The sequence below is a fragment of the Pipistrellus kuhlii genome, unplaced genomic scaffold, assembly GCF_014108245.1.
Source record: "Pipistrellus kuhlii isolate mPipKuh1 unplaced genomic scaffold, mPipKuh1.p scaffold_m20_p_16, whole genome shotgun sequence".
In the NCBI taxonomy this organism is placed as follows: domain Eukaryota; kingdom Metazoa; phylum Chordata; class Mammalia; order Chiroptera; family Vespertilionidae; genus Pipistrellus; species Pipistrellus kuhlii.
Window position 1 is genome coordinate 25765250 of NW_023425471.1, and position 17643 is coordinate 25782892.

Sequence of the window (17643 nt, forward strand, 5' to 3'; positions counted from 1 at the left end):
AGGACAAATAGCCACACACAGAGAATGACATGGTAGCACCAGATAGGTAGCCAAATTCTAGTTACATATAACATCAGACATCGACTTGTACCTAAACCCTGCCCCAGTGAATGCAGAACCAACACAACTAGTGGTGTGCTTCAACACACTGGAGCCCAACCTAACAAGTCACATATGTGGCACACCCAAAAGGGGATTCTTGCAAGCACTAGACTCTGCTGGAAACAAATCCACCTCAGGGACAGCCCCTGCACAATGACTCATCTACGGTAATCAAGGTTTATCCTTATAGTCAGCCAGCCTAAAGTGTTAACTCCACCCACAAAAGAACCAACAGCATTCAAGATACAACTACAATAGGAGGATTTACCTAACTCTTAAGAAATATACCTGGAGCATTAAGCTCAGATGATCTGGAAGACTGTGCCAGTAAGCTCAGCAAAACACTTTCATCATAAAGTAATTATAACACATCTGGGGGTCATTGCAGGCCAATCGGGGGACAGCTCTGGCTAGCGAGTTACCAGCCCCCCACTCCATTGCCTATCTGTCGCTGCTTGTGGCCTCCCTCTGTGGGAGGTGACCAGTGGGGCAATCGAGGGATGGGGCCAGCCAGTAAGTAGCTGGTGCCAGCAAGTGGCTTGCCCCACCCCCCAATCATCCCTCCGCCACCGGTCATCACCGCCCCCCTCAATCGCGTCCCCTCCCTCTGCTGATACCTGCCTTGGCTGGCCTGGCACTGCCCGCTCACCAGTCCCACCCCCCCCCCCCCCCGCCAACCAGTCGTTCTGCTGTTTGGTCAATTTGTATACTAGGCTTTTATTATACAGAATACGGACACAGACAATAAAGTGGTAAAGGACTGGGGGGTAGGAGTAGAGTACAGGGGATCAGTGGGGGAAAACAAACTAAGGGGCCATCTGTAATACTTTCAACAATAAATAAATAAATAAATAAATAAATAAATAAATGAAATCTTGGTGGACTTTAAGGGAGAGATAACAACAATATAGTCATAATAGAGGGTTTGAACACCCACTGACATCAATGGATAGATCTTACAGACAAAAAAATCAATAAGGCGATAGCGACTTTAAACAACACACTAGATAGAATGGCTTTGATACTAGAGGCCCAGAGCACAAAACTCATGCACTCAGGGTGTCCCTCAGCCTGGCCTGTGCCCTCTTGCAGTTCGGGAGCCCTCAGAGAATGTCCAAGTGGGCCTACGCAGGCAGTCAGACATCCTTAGCACTGCAACAAAGGCTGGAGAGGCTCCCGCCATCACCGCTGTGCTCACCAGCCATGAGCCCAGGTTTTGGCTGAGCGGCACTCCCTCTGTGGGAGCACACTGGCCACCGGGGGCAGTTCCTGCATTGAATGTCTGCCCCCTGGTGGTCAGTGTGCATCATAGTGACCGGTTGTTCCGCAGTTCAGTCGATTTGCATATTAGCCTTTTATTATATACTAGAGGCCTGGTGCATGAAAATTCATGCACTCGGGGGGGGGGGGGGGAGGTTCCCTCAGCCTGGCCTGTACCCTCTCGCAGACCTGGATCCCTCAGGGGATGCTTGACTGATGGCTTCCTTCTGCGGGAGGTGACCTGTGGGCCAATCAAGGGATGGCCCTGGCTTCGAGCGAATGGCCCCGCCCCCCATTTCCCCTCCGCCACCACTGGTTGCCACTGCTCCCTCATCGCCATCCCCTCCCTCTGCTCACTGGCACCCGCCTTGGCTGGCCTGGCGACGCCTGCTCATTGACCCCACCCCCTGCCATCTGTCATTCCACGGTTAAGTCAATTTGCATATTAAAGCTTTTATTATATAGGATAATTACAGAACATTTCATCCCAAAGCAGCAGAATACACATTCATCTCAAGTACATGGAACATTCTCAAAGATAGACCACGTGTTAGGACACAAACTAAACCTTAATAAATTCAAGAAGATTGAAATCATATCAAGCATTTTCTCTGACCACAATGTTATAAAACTAAAAATCAATTAAAATTTTTTTAAAAATTCTAACTCTTGGCGGCTAAATAAAATATTAAACACTGAATGGGTTAACAATGAGATCAAGGAAGATATCAAAATCTTCATGGAAACAGCCGAGACCGGTTTGGCTCAATGGATAGAGCGTCGGCTTGGGGACTGAGGGACCCGGGTTCAATTCCGGTCAAGGGCATGTACCTTGGCTGCGGGCATATCCCCAGTAGGGGGTGTGCAAGAGGCAGCTGATCGATGACTCTCTCTCATCGATGTTTCTAGCTCTCTATCTCTCTCCCTTCCTCTCTGTACAAAATCAATAAAATATATATATTTTTTAAATCTTCATGGAAACAAATGAAAATGAACACACAACAACCCAAAACCTATGGGACACCCTCAAAGCAGCCCTGAGGAGGAAGTTCATAGCATTATAAATCTACCTCAGGAAGCCAGAAAAATCTCAAATAAATAATCTAATCCTAGACTTACAAGAAGTAGAAAAAGAACAACAAACAAATCTCCGAGTAAGTAGAAGGAAGAAAATACATAGCAAAGATTAGAGCAAAAATAAATGACATAGGGATGAAATAATAAATAATACAAATGATCAATAAAAGTAAGAGGCGGTACTTTGAAAGATAAGGAAGATTGACAAACCTTTAACCAGACTCATCACGAAAAAAAGAGAGAGGACCCAAATAAATAAAATCAGAAATGTCAGGATAAGTAACAACGGTCACCATTGAAATACAAAGGCTTATAAGAAAATACTATGAACAACTATATGCCAATAAGCTGGACAACCTGGGTGAAATGGATAAATTCCTAGAAACACACAATCTTTCCAAACTTAAGCCAGGAACAATCAGAAAAATGGAACAGACCAATTATAACTAATAAAATCAAAGCATTAATTAAAAAAAAAAAAAAACCTCTTAGCAAACAAAACTCCTGGATGGGTGGGATGGTTTCATAGTCAAATTTTATCAAACATTCAAAAAAGAACTAACACCTATCCTTCTCAAACTATTCCAAAAAATTCAGGAGGAGGGAAGACTATCAAGGTCTTTTTTTCGAGGCCAGTTTTATCCTAATTCCAATACCAGATAAAGGCACTACAATGGAAAAAAAAAACCACAAAAAAAAAACATTATCTCTGATGAACATAGATGCTAAAGTCCTCAACAAAATATTAGCAAGCCAAATCCAGCAAAACATTAAAAAGATCAGCCCTAACTGGTTTAGCTCAGTGGACAGAGCATCAGCCTGCAGACCTATGGGTCCTGGGTTCCATTCCAGTTGAGGACACATGCCCAGATTGTAGGCTCAATCCCCAGTGGGGGGGGGGGGGGCATGCAGGAAGCAGTTGATAGATGATTCTCCCTCATCATTGATGTTTCTATCTCTCTCTTCCTCTCCCTTCCTCTCTAAAATCAATTTAAAATATATTTTTTTAAAAAGATCATATACCATAACCAAGTGGAATTTATTCTGGGGATGCAAGTTTGGTACAATATCCAAAAAACAGTAAGTGTCATACTTCATATAATCAAAATGAAGAATAAAAATTGTAAGATTATATCAATTGATGCAAAAAAGACATTAGATAAAATCCAGCACCCATTTTTTTATAGAAACTCTCAGCAAAATGGGACTAGAGGGGTCATACCTCAAAATAATAAAGGCCATATATGACAAACCCACAGCCAACATCATACTCAATGGGCAAAAACTAAAAGCATTCCCTTAAAATCAAGAAGACATGGATGTACACTTTCACCTCTTTTATTCATCATAGTACTAGAAGTCCTAGCCACAGCAATCAGAGAAGAAGAAATAAAAGGCATCCAAATTGGAAAAGGGAAAGTAAAACTGTTATTATTCACAGATGCCATAATTTTGTATATAAAAACCCCTAAAGATTCCACCAAAAACTATTAGATATAATAAATGAATTCAGCAAAGTAGCAGGATACAAAATTAATATTCAGTAATTGGTGGCATTTTTATACACCAATAATGAACTAACACAAAGATTAATTAAGAAAAGAATCCACACTAGCTGGTGTAGCTCAGTTGGAGCATCATCCCATGTACCAAAGGGTTGCGGGTTCAATTCCTGGTCAGGACACATACCCAGGTTGCAAGTTCCATCCCCTATCAGTCACATATAGGAAGCAACTGATCAATGTTTCTCTCTCCATCTCCCTTCCTTCCTTCTTCCCTCCCTCCCTCCCTCTCTCCCTTCTCTCCCTCTCTCTCTCTCTCTCTCTCTCTCTCTCTCTCTCTCTCTCTCTCTCTCTCTCTCTCAATTAAATAAATAAATAAATAAATAAATAAAGTAAAAATCCCATTTACTACTAGAACAACAAAAATAAGGTGCCTTGGAATAAATTTAGCCACGGAGGTAAAAGATCTGTACACAGAAAATTATAAGATACTGAAGAAAGAAACTGAGAATATACAAATAAGTAGAGGCATATAACTTGTCCATGGATAAGAAAAAATAACATCATTAAAATGTCCATCATACTCAAAGCAATCTACAGATTCAATGCAATTCCTATTAAAATACCAATGGCATACCTCACAGATTTTGAACAAATATTCCAAACATTTACATGGAACCAAAAAAGACTCCAAATAGCCTCAGCAATCTTGAGAAAAAAAGAATAAAGTTAAAGGTATCATACCACCTGATATCAAACTATAGTACAAGGCTATATTAATCAAAACAGCATGGTACTGGCATAAGAACCTCAGATTCTGTTCCACTGACCAGAATAGGGAGCCCAGAATAAGTTGAACTTTATGGTCAATTAATATTTGGCAAGAGAGGCAAGAGCATACAATGGGGTAAAGACAGTCTCTTCAGTGTTGGCAAAATTTGACAGATACTTGCAAAAAATAAACTGCACCACCAACTTACACCATACACAAGAATAAATTCAAAATGGATTAAATATTTGAATGTAAGTCAAAAAAAAACATAAAAATCCTAGAAGAAAACAAAGGCAGTAAATTTTCAGGCATTTCTTTTAGCAATATTTTTGCAAATATATCTAATCAGGAGAGGGAAACAAAAGAAAATATTAAAAATGGGACTAGATAAAACTTAAAATCTTTTATACAACAAAAGAAACCATCAACAAAATAAAAAGGAAACCCATTGAATGGGAGAACATATTTGCCAATGATACATCTGATATATATATATATATATTTCTAAAATACATAAAGAACTTGTACTACTCAACACCAAGAAGAAGAAAAGACAATTTAAAAAATGGGCAAAGAACAGGAATAGATACTTCTTGAAAGAGAACATAGTGATGACCACCAATACACATGAAAAAATGCTCAACATCAGAGATGCAAATTAAAATCACAATGAGATATCACCTCATACCTGTCAGAATGGTTATCATCAATAAATTATAATAATAAACAACATGTGCTAGATAGTATATGGAGAAAAGGGAACTCTTACGTACTACTGGTGAGAATTCAGATTGGTGCAGCCATTGAGGAAAACAGTATAGAGTTTCCTCAAACAATTAAAAATGGAACTGCCTTTTGATTCAGTGATTCCACTTCTGGGAATTTCTGAAAAAACCTAGAACACTAACTCAAAAGAATATACTAGTATACATCCCTATGTTCATTGCAGCATTATTTACAATAGCCAAGATCTAGAAACAGCCCAGGTGATCAGCAGTAGATGAGAGGGTAAAAAACTGTGGTTTTTTACACAGTGAAATACTAAAAGGAAATCATACCTTTTGCTACAGCATAGATGGACTCAGACAGTAATAAGCTAAGTGAGCCGAAACTGGTTTGGCTCAGTGGATAGAGCGCCGGCCTGTGGACTAAAAGGTCCCGGGTTCGATTCCAGTCAGGAGCATGTACCTTGGTTGTGGGCACATCCCCAGTGGGGGATGTGCAGGAGGCAGCTGATCAATGTTTCTCTCTCATCTGTGTTTCTAACTCTCTATCCCTCTCTCTTCCTCTCTGTAAAAAGTCAATAAAATATATTTTAAATAAATAAATAAATAAATAAGTTAAGTGAAATTAGTCAGGACAATTCCTGACTGACAAATACCATATGATCTCACTTATATGTGGAATCTAATGAACAAAACAAACTGATGAACAAAATAGAAACAGGAGCTTGGATACATGGAACAAACCCGAGAGGAGCGGGACTGGGTAGCTGTATGAAAGATGGTGAAGGGATTGAGCACAAAAAAGTTTATGTATATGTGTGTGGGGGTGTGTGTGTGCGTGCGCGCTGTAGATATAAAACATATAGACACAGACAACAATATGGTGATAGAGGAAAAGGGGAGAGGGGACTAGGTGTGGTGGTCAATGCGGGGAAGGGAACAGGGACATAAAGAGACTTTGCTTGGGGCAGTGGGCACCCAATACTGTGTGCAGATGGTATTTTGTTGAGTTGTACACTTGAAACCTGTTTGACTTTGTAAACCAATGTCACCCCAATAATTCAATAAAAAGTAAAATGAGTAAAGAAATAAATGAAAAAGAAAAGAAAAAGGTGATAAATTACCTGGCAAGGTAGCATCAAATCCCATGTCTTCTATAGCTTGTCTCAAAGTTTCTGGAGAGGTTAGTAGAGGATCATATTCAACAGTTCCATTGGCATTCGCAAGGGATACAAGTATGGATTTTACACCTGCCTTCTTTGATATGACACCCTCAATAGACTGCACACACGAATTACAAGTCATGCCATCAATGTTTATCATGGTTTCTTGAGTCAAAGGCTGACTAACTATGTTCAAAGGAATCTTTTGAAGAGATGAGCTGGAGGGAGAGTTTGAGGTACTCTCCGCTCCACTTACAATACTAACTCTATATTGTCCTGGTGATATGGCCTCTATTGCTTTTCTCAGAGTTTCTGGAGTGACTAAGCTTGCATTGTACTTTACTACAGCAGATCTATTCTCTAAAGAAACCGCTATGCTGCTTACATATTGGAGTGTAGATAAAGCGCTTTCAATATTTGACACACATGATTTACAATGCATGCCATCTATGATGAAAGTTACTGTGGAATCACTGGTATATGATGGACTCCTTTGCTGTGATCCTTCTGAGAATTTGACGGGTGTGTTTTTTAGACGTTCTATATCAATACTTCCCAATCTGAGGTACTTGGGCTGCTTTTTGACGAATGCTGGAAAGCCCGCAGCTTCAATCTGCTTTTTTATTTCCTCTGCTGTGATAAGATGAGGTTGATAAACAATAGTAGCTTCTTGGTTGTCCAAGGAGACTAATTAATAAAGAGAAAAAAAATTAAATTCAATTATCCCTGGGCTACTTCAGAAAACATTCAGTAGATCAAATCAATACCACACAAAATTGTTTCTCTCTCGTTGTTATTATCCTTTGTTAAAACAATTATTTGCTTTTCAGAAAATGTTATTGACATATACTGGAAAAAAGTAAAAGATATGACCACTGTATCTATAGTCTCCAAGTTTCTGCATGCCTGAGTAGAAATATTAGTTGTTAAGAACTCTGAACTCCCTGAATCACCACACCAACTGCCTTTTCTGCTAGTTCAAGACTCATGTAACTTTTAATCATTAGCTTTACTGATATTAATCCTGGGAATACACTGTACCTCAGATTTCAATGAAGCAATAAGCATTCCAGTCCCACAGATTCAAATCCCATGCTTAAGAAGAAAGCAGAAAGTGAAAAGGCCAAGCAGAAAAACCAAGCCTTACAAAACAAACAAATAACACCAGATGTATTACCTTTAATTCGCTGAATACCTTGTAATTTCCCTATTTTTCCTTCAATGGTGCTAGTGCATGAATGGCAGGTCATCCCTTCCACTTTCATCTTCAGCATGACTTCACCTGCTTGAGCCATACTAGAATCTTCACAAGTTGCTGACTTTTTCTCCAGAGTTCCAGTGTCTAAACTGAGATCCGGAACTAGCTCTATTATCTGACTGGCATTCACTAAAGAAGGAATTATTGTCACCACTGCAGTTCTTAGCTGAGGGTTAATTTTAATATCTGTGACACCCTTGGTCTTGAGCAATGTACTTTGGATATGGTCCCATGGCAGAAGAGTCGGTGAAGCAATGGCACTTAGAAGCACAGTGTTGGTTACAACAGGGAGAGGGTTAGGATTGTGAAGAATAGCATCAAAGCCCATGTCATCAATAGCTTCCTGCAGGGTCTTTGGAGTCTGTAGTTTAGGGTCATAAATAATAGTTGCAGTTTTTTCTTCCAGTGAAACCTTTGGAGGGAAATTTCAGAAGTCGGTTTAATTAAATTGCATGACATAGAACCTAAAAAACAATCATTGCACACAACATTTAAAAATGAAACAAACAGTAAAATCGAACGGAGTTTCTATACTACTTCTCATCACTACTATTATCTTTAGAAACACAAACGTCTTGTGTACCTATCGGAATGGTAAAGTTATATGTAAGTGTACATGACTCAGGTACTGATCATACTTTTGAAACATACTCATAGACAGACACACCCTACTATCGTGACTGTGTGCATCTCTTTGGCTGATATATTACAAAAATTTATGATGTATTCACTCACTCTCTCATACACACGTACACTGGGTTGGAAATCAGAAGATTTGAGTTCCTTTATCACTTCTCACCAAGTAGCCAACGATACCCATTAGTTCTATCATCTGAAAAATGAGAATATACCCTATTGTCTTCCAGGTTGTTATAAGGATCAGATGAGTAAACAGATACGAAAGCAGTTCTTTCTGGGTTGTTATAAGGATCAGATGAGTAAACAGATAGGAAAGCAGCGAATAATATAAAGGTAAAAACATTGAACGACTGATATTTATCAAGCACTTATTATATGTGCCAAGAACTGGGATTCTCAGGATACAAAGCTGAGATGACACAGTCTCAGGAAACAATACTAGAAGAGAGAATAGAGAAAATAGACAGCCATTCATTCCTGAGAACATGAATTCTTAGCAGTGATAATACCGGAATGTTGTAAGACAAACAGAAATCAGCAAGGATATATGAGGCAGGGAATTCAAATGGATGCACAAAAGCAGAGAAAGATGACAGGCTGAAGAATTAAGTAACTGCTTTAAAGTAATTCAGAGTAGGAAATCTAATTTTAAATCAGCTATAATAGTTATATAGTTAAATCTTCCACTTATTTTAATATCATATTTTTATCTCTCCTTTAGCTTCTCCCTCAACATTGGTGTTTCTATATCTCTCTCTCTCTACCTTCCTCTCTAAAATCAATAATTTATATAAAGAAACTGTATATATAAAATGCTATCTAAAAAGTTTTATTACCCTGTTTTTTTCATGCTGCAGATTGGAAAACATTTCCTTATTCACTAATTTTTACATGTGTGTTTTAAAACAAGCAACCACACGTACACACAAAAATGTTTCCCTTGTTTCCTTTTCCAGTAATAACACTTAACTTTTCCTCTGAATGTTAGATATCAAAGAGACTTTTCAAGCCTAAAATCTCAAAGGAAACAAAAACATGCAATTCCTTTTTTATTAAGAGGAAATTTATGTAATGATTATCACAAAACTGTTCTGGATGCCAAATCCTTGAGCAGGAAGCTAAAACAGCATTTATTTATTCAACAAATATTGACTGCATGCTTATTATATGCCTGGCACTGTGCTAGCTGCTAGGTATACAGTAGTGAACAAAAACAGGTTCAGACTCCATAGAGTCAAAAATTGCTTGTAGCAGTCTCATTCTGGTTCTGTCTAGCTCTCCTTTCATATGATCACCACCCACAAAAACCACCTCTGCCTATTCCCCACATTGTTCCAAAGTTCAGCTTGTCTTTTTCTCAGGACTTTTCATTAGGGATCAAAGCTGTTCTTTTTATTTTCAGAGGAACAATTTTCCTATTATATTAATAGTTCCTTTGAAAATAAACATACAGCCCTAACCGGTTTAGCTCAGTGGATAGAGCATCAGCCTATGAACTGAAGGGTTCCAGGTTTGATTCCGGTCAAGGGCATGTACATTGGTTGTGGGCACATCCCCAGTATGTGCAGGAGGCAGCTGATTGATGTTTCTCTCTCATCTATGTTTCTAGCTCTCTACCCTCTCCCTTCCTCTCTGTAAAAAATCAATATATTTTTTTTTAAAGAAAGAAAATAAACATTCAACAGTCTACAAATTATAAATGTGGTTCATAGAAAGGACTCCAGGGGGAGGACTAGTCACTGTATTTAGATGAAGGGAGGAGTGGAAGAGTAGAAAGAAATTAAATGTTCTCTGTGCCCTCAATAGCATTAATAGCGATATAGAGAATGCTAACTGTCCACACAGATTGCAAAGATCCATTATTTTAATGTGTGAGTTCTTTATCTACTGAAATGTCTAAAATATGAAATTCAGGCATAGTATACTTTATCTGCATGTGATTTCTGTGTAATTTGCATAAATATAGAAAGTCTGTATCAGCTATTTTCAAGCAAGATGAAATCTAGAATCTTTGGAGAAATTACCCTAATTTGAACAGCTGCAATATCTTGAGGGACTGGACCAGATAATCCCTTTTAGATCTAATCCTATATAATAAAAGTCTAATATGCTAAGTGCTCTGTCGTCCATTCAGCCAATCAAAGCATAATATGCTAATGATATGCTAAGGCCACTCAACGTAAGGCCACTCAACCACTCGCTATGACATGCATTGACCTCTAGGGAGCAGACAGTCAACCAGTCAACCAGTCACTATTACATGAACTGACCACCAGGGGGCATATTCTCTGACTGGTAGATTAGCTTGCTGCTGGGGTCCAGCCGATTGGGACTGAGCAAGAGAGGCTAGACACACCCTGAAGCCCTCCCATGGTTCCTCCCTGGCTGGCCAACCTCCTGCATCCCTCCCCGGCCCAGTTGTGCACTGGTGGGGTTCTTCAGCCTGGCCTGTGCCCTCTTGCAATCCAGAACCCCTCAGGGGATGTTGGAGAGCCAGTTTCAGCCCGATCCCACAGGCCAGGCTGAGGGACCCCACTGGTGCACAAATTTGTGCACTGGGTCTCTAGTTTTCTATAAAAGCTAAAAACTATATCACTACCACTTCTTGGGTTGTCATTAGTACATTTCTCTCTTTTGTATTCACTCTCATTCATATATATAAAAGCCTAAGTGATCATTTGACAGTTCAGCCATTCAACTGATAGCTATGACCTGCACTGACCACCAGGGCGCAGGCACTCAACACACAGGCATGGAAACATGGAACAGATTGATGAATCTCAGAGGGAAGCGAGGAGGGGAAAGAGCAGGAAGAGATTAACCAAAGATCTTATATGCATACTAGAGGCCCAAAGCACTGATCCTGAGCCACAAGAGCCGGCTCTCTAACATTCCCTGAGGGGTCCCAGATTGCAAGAGGGTGCAGGCCAGGCCAAGGGACCCCTCAGGGAATGTCAGAGAGCCGGCTGTTGTGGCTCAGTGGTTGAGTGTCAACCCATGAAACAGGAGGTCACAGTTCCACTCCTAGTCAGGGCACATGCCCAGGTTCTAGGCTCGATCCCCAGTAGGAGCCAGGCAGGAAGCAGCGGATCAATGTTTCTCTCTCATTGTTGATATCTCTCTCTCTCTCTCTTTCTCTCTCTCTCTCTCTCTCTCTCTCTCTGAAATCAATAAAAATATTTTTTAAGAGATATGATTTAAAATATATATTTCTTTGGCTTTTTATCAGGATTGACAATTGGTATATTCTAAAACTTTCCCATTTTAAAAATCACTCTGGGAAAGGTCCGTGGTGAAAGTTTTAGCACACTGAAATGCCTTTATATCCCCCTAGGAATTAATCTTATATAATAAACAGGTAATATACAAATTGACCTTCACACCCTCACAAGATGGCTGCCTATAGCCAGGCAAACAGGGTTGTTAGTGAGGGACGACCAAACGATTGAACAACAGGCTACATGGGGTGACCAGGCTGGCGGAGGGGGGTGGAGGCAGCTGGGAGAAACCAGGCCAGTAGCGGCAACAGTTGGGGGTGATCAGACCGGCAGGGGGTGTGTGGCTGGGGGCAACCAGGCCAGCAGGGGAAGCAGTTGGGGCAAAAAGGCTGGCGAGGGGAACAGTGAGGGGTGACTAGGCCAGCAGGGGGGGCAGTAAGGGGTGACCAGGTTGGCGGGGGGGGTGCAATTAGGAGTGACCTGGCCAGCAATGAGGGGCAGTTAGGGGCTACCAGGCAAGCAGGGGGTCAGTTAGGGGCGATCAGGTCGGCACACAGAGGCAGTTAGGGGTGACCAGGCAGGTAGTGGGGGACAGTAAGAGGCAACCAGGCTGACAAGGGGGGGGGGACAGTTAAGGGTGACCAGGATGGCAGCTGGGGGCACTTAGGGGCGACCAGGACAGCAGGGGGAAGTTAGGGGCAATCAGGCTGCCATGCATAGGCAGTGAGGGCAATCAGGCTGGCAGGGGTGGCAGTTAGGGGAGACCAGACAGGCAGGCAGGTGAGCGATTAGGAGCCAGCAGTCCAGGATTGTGAGAGGAATCAGGCCTAAACCAGCAGTCGGACATCCCCCAAGGGGTCCCAGATTGGAGAGGGTACAGGCTGGGCTGAGGGGACACCCCCCCCCCCACCTGAGCACAAATTTCATGCACTGGGCCTCTAGTTTATAGTATAAATCATCATAATAAATTCAGACTAGCATTCTACAGCACAGTTAGTGTAAAAGTCTTCAACTGATTTAAATCCCACTTTCTTAGATTTTCATAACAACTTAATATAAAGGTAATCAGAGGCTTCTGAGAGCTTGAAAGGATTACAGAAACTAAAGTTAGAAAAGTGAAATGATTCATCAATTATCTTGAATTTCTAGTGTTTGATTCACCATGTACAATATATTTTTGACTCAACTAAAAACTATTTTAATACAAGTAGGAATCCCATTTATATTATACATATCTCAATACAAATTCTATTGTTTGTTGAAAAAAATGTGTGTATATCAAGTAATGCTTTACTTTGATGCTTCAGTATAGAATATTAAAAATTAAAATGTCATAAAGTAAAACATCAAGTTCTATTAACACATACTTTTTGACCAATCTCAATAAAGGGTTAGCCCAAAACCAATATAAAAATTCAAGAACTATTTTAAAATGAAAAAGTCACAGATTTTGTTACTCTTTTTAAGTTGTAGCACTGATTTTCATGAATTAAATTATCTATAAACTGATTGCTTTGTTAGAATTTTATTGCTAATAATTTACTTCAAATATTATACAACTAATGTATGATTATTCATTATAAAAAATTAAAGTTATAAAAAGGAAATAGTGAAAGTCTATCTTTACACCATTCCTCCAGTGCTAGATTTTTATTTTGGATTAGACCTTCCTTTGATATTTATAATAAAGTTCAATTAAACCAGAAAACTAAATCAGAAACCAGAAACCTAAACCTAATAACTAATTCTGAATCTCCATGGATGGATGATTACTACCTAGGAATTTATACTAAGCAAAATTCTTATAGTACCCTAGCGCAGTGTTTTTAAAAAAGGAATGTTCAATGCACTGTCATTTGCCTTAGCAAAAGTAAAGAAACAAAAAAGTTCCAAATAAAAAGCAAAAGATTGATCTCTATATGCTCATTTGGAGCAATATCTAAGATGTATTTGCTAAATGAAAAAAGCAAGATGCAGAACAATATGTATAGCATGAGTCCATATGAAAAGGAAATATATATCTAATAAAATAATAATATGAAAACTGACTGTCACTCCAACACAAAAGATAGCTGCCTCCATGTGGTCAAAGATAGCTGTTCCCATGTAGACACAAGATGGCCAGCAGGGGAGGGCAATTGAGCATGACCAGGTCAGCAGAGGAGGGCAGTTGGGGGCAACCAGGCCACCAGTGGAGGGCAGTTGGGGATGAACAGGCCTGCAGGGGAGACATAAATGGTGAGATCAGGCCTAAATAAGCAGTTGGGCATCCCTCGAGGGGTCACAGATTGGAGAGAGCACAGCCTGGGCTGAGGGACACACCACCCTCCCCCCATGCATGGATTTTGTGCACTGGGCCTCTAGTAGTAGTATATAATACATGTAACCATTTTCTATTAATAATCTATTTCTGGAAGGATACAGACATAGAAAACTTATTACTGGTTTCCTTTGGTAGAGGGATTTTACTCTGTACATATGTTACTTTTTCAAGAATTAAAAAATAGTTATTTTCACCTAGCCAATGTGGTTCAGTTGCTTATGTGTTGTCTCATGTACCAAGAAGTCATCAATTGGATTCCCGGTCAGGACACATGCCTGGGTTGCAGGCTCAATTCCCAGTAGGAGTTATGCAGGAGACAGCCGATTGATGATGTTTCTATCTCTCCCTCTCTCTTTCTCTCTCTATAAAATAAATAAAAACTTATTTTTAAAAGTTACTTTTAAGGGAAACAAGAAATGTATTCATCCACAGAAAGAATTTAATTACTGATAGCATATAGGTTGTCATTTTTTTTTAAAGGATAGTCAATATTACACAGACAACACAGTGTGGTGATAGCCAGAGGGAAGGGATGTGGGGACTAGGTGGTGACAGGCAAAGGTGGGGTGAGGACGGGAGGGAGAATGGGGACGGAAAGAGACTTTGCTTGAGGCAATGAGCGCATGATGCAGTGGCCAGATGATGTTTTATTGAGTTACACACTTGAAACCTGTATGGTTTTGTGAACCAATGTCACCCCAATAAATTCAATTCTAAAAAATAAATAAAAGGATAGTGTATATTAGCAGAACAGATGGCAGCCTTTTATCTGCATAAAGGCAAAAAGCACTAAAAGAGTTAGCAATTTAAGTTTCAAGGACAAAGTAATTTGCTAATAAGGCATTAACCTTTGGAGTCATTCAGTACTTATATCTAATTAAATTTGTTTTTACATTTCACTTTCAGAAAGGCCAACCAACCCCAGAGAAAGACCTTCACATTATCTGCCCATTTCATTTTTCGCCTGAACAGACCACTAGGGTGATTAAATTAAACTTCAGGCTAATCCCTAAAGTCTAGTCCTAACACAGGCAGGACAAACAAGAGTATTAGAGTCATTTACAAACTTTATAATTTAAGAGAAAATTCCCAAAATGTATTTAAATGCTGAATCTGCAAAGAGAAATAATTATACATTCTACTTATTGAATAATTAGAGACTTCTTAACTATTCACTTTCCTTGAATTCTGTTAAATCTCTAATCTGTTCCACTGGATAATTTTTTTTCAATAAGACAACCCTGGTCGATTTAATAAAACAATTATATTACTTCATATCAGAGTTTTATTCCAAATACTACCAGAACTTCTTGAATTAGTTGAAAAAAGGTCCTCTGAAAATCGTATTTCCAAATTGACTGAACATTAGCCTTAGTAAGTGCAAACTCAGAAACTATTATCTATCGGGTCTAGTAATAATTAATGTCATTTTTAACATTCGTTTAAAATCTTGCTTGGCGTTGACTTGTATTGACATAACCTTCAAACACGTGGTATCTACAGAACGTGTGAAGTGCAATTAACAAGTTTTGCTTGAAAAAGTTTGTGTTTGGTTTGGTTTTTGTTGCAAAACTAGGGCTAAGAAGATGGCGGATGAAGAGCATATTCGGCACTGCATGCTTTACGAGTTCCAATTAGGAAGAAAAGCAAGTGAGGCTGCAAAAAACATCTGTAGTGCTCTTGGTCAAGATGCAGTTAGCGCCAGAAAATGTCAGCGTTGGTTTGAGAAATTTCGTGAGGGATATTTTTGGTTAGATGACAAGAGTGGTCGAGGCCGTGTGTTCAATTTTGATCAAGAAGCTCTTCAAGCTCTTTTGGTGCAAAATCCTCAAATTACCCAACAAGAGCTTGCGACAACTTTAAATTGTTCACAAAAAACAATTTCCAATCAATTGCGTGCACTTGGCAAAGTCCAAAAGTTTGGAAAATGGGTTCCTCATGAGTTGACCGACAACAACCGTAATCAAAGAGTCACAATTTGCAGTTCGCTCCTCTCTCGTCAAAACCGTTTGCCGTTTTTAGAGCAAATTGTTACCGGAGATGAACAATGGGTGCTGTATGTTAATTTGAAAAGGCGGCCTCAATGGTTGAACAAAAATGAGGCTCCGCAGCCCACGCCAAAACCTGACTTGCATGCGAAAAAAGTGATGTTGTGTGTTTGGTGGAATTTTAAAGGAATTCTTCATTATGAACTTTTACCATCTAACCAAACCATTACACAAGTGCAGCGTGTAGTGCCCAATTGGAAAGGTTAGCCCAAGCTTTAAGAGAAAAAGAACCCGTGCTGATTAATCGGCAGAGCGTAATTCTTCACCACGATAACGCACGACCGCATACTGCAAGAATCACTGCTGAAAAACTGCGCCAGTTGGAATGGGAAGTTCTCCCTCAACCTGCATATTCTCCTGATATTGCCCCTTCCGATTACCATTTGTTTCGTTCTTTGCAAAACTTTCTTCTTGGAAAAAAATTTAATAATGAAGAATGCCTCAAAAATGCATTGACCGAATTTTTTGCATCAAAATCACAAGAATTTTACAACAGAGGGATTAAAATGCTTCCTGAGCTTTGGGCACAAGTAGTAGAAAACAACGGCAACTATATTGTTGATTAAATTTTGTTGTATTGTTTAAATAAATTCGATTTAAAAAAGTATTAGAAAACGACATTAATTATTACTAGAGCAATAGAAATATTAAACCTTGACATTCATTAAAAAGTGAGCCATACTTATATATAAATATTTTGAAGTAAATTCTGACTATAAATTATGTCTGGGTGTGGACAATTTTCTATATGATTCCTAGAAAAAGGTGAATGAATCTACCTTTTGTAGCCTCTGAAGCTTAAACATTTTGGGGAACTGTCTTTAAGAAAAATAATGAGACTAAAAAAAATTCTGTACATGAGTAAAAATATTATGAATAAGTAACAAAATTAAAATTTATAAATTTTTAAAAGCTAGCAAATACCATAAAGTCCATAAAATAACAGGTTTACTAATAATGCCTAATGCACTTACTTCTATAATATTTTATTTTCTATATTTTTGGCTGTATAGTCTGCTGCTTCATTTGACAATAATTTTGTAAAAATATTTTTCAACAGCCGGGACCGGTTTGGCTCAATGGATAGAGCGTCGGCTTGGGGACTGAAGGGTCCCGGGTTCGATTCCGGTCAAGGGCATGTACCTTGGTTGCGGGCATATCCCCAGTGGGGGGTGTGCAAGAGGCAGCTGATCGATGACTCTCTCTCATCGATGTTTCTGGCTCTCTATCTCTCTCCCTTCCTCTCTGTACAAAATCAATAAAATATATTAAAAAAAATATATATATATATATATATATTTTTCAACATAAGAGAAAAGAAAGATAATTGTCTTTCCTGCAGGTCAAAATACTTTTTTATTAATGAGAGTTTAGAAAATTTCCTTTCAATATCACAACCAACCAGAAATTGATAAATTTTGAGCTGTTGTCAAATTCAGGGAAATTATGTTTCTTTCATATATGAGCTTTAAGATTTCAGGGCATTTTCAGAAAAGTTTTCTTGTGCAATTATTAGTTTTAAATATTCTTTAAATTGATGACAGCTATTTTACACT

General features: G+C 39.2%; 1 protein-coding gene across 1 annotated transcript in view; it reads right to left on the bottom strand.

Annotated features, from left to right (window-relative positions):
- Positions 1-17643, bottom strand: part of ATP7A (ATPase copper transporting alpha) — a 138059-nt gene that overhangs the window by 62418 nt on the left and 57998 nt on the right. The window contains exons 3-4 of the mRNA XM_036439860.2: positions 7779-8271; positions 6563-7288 (exon numbers count right to left, since the gene is read on the bottom strand). Coding sequence (XP_036295753.1) covers positions 6563-7288; positions 7779-8271 — 1219 coding nt within the window. The remainder of the gene's footprint in view (positions 1-6562; positions 7289-7778; positions 8272-17643) is intronic.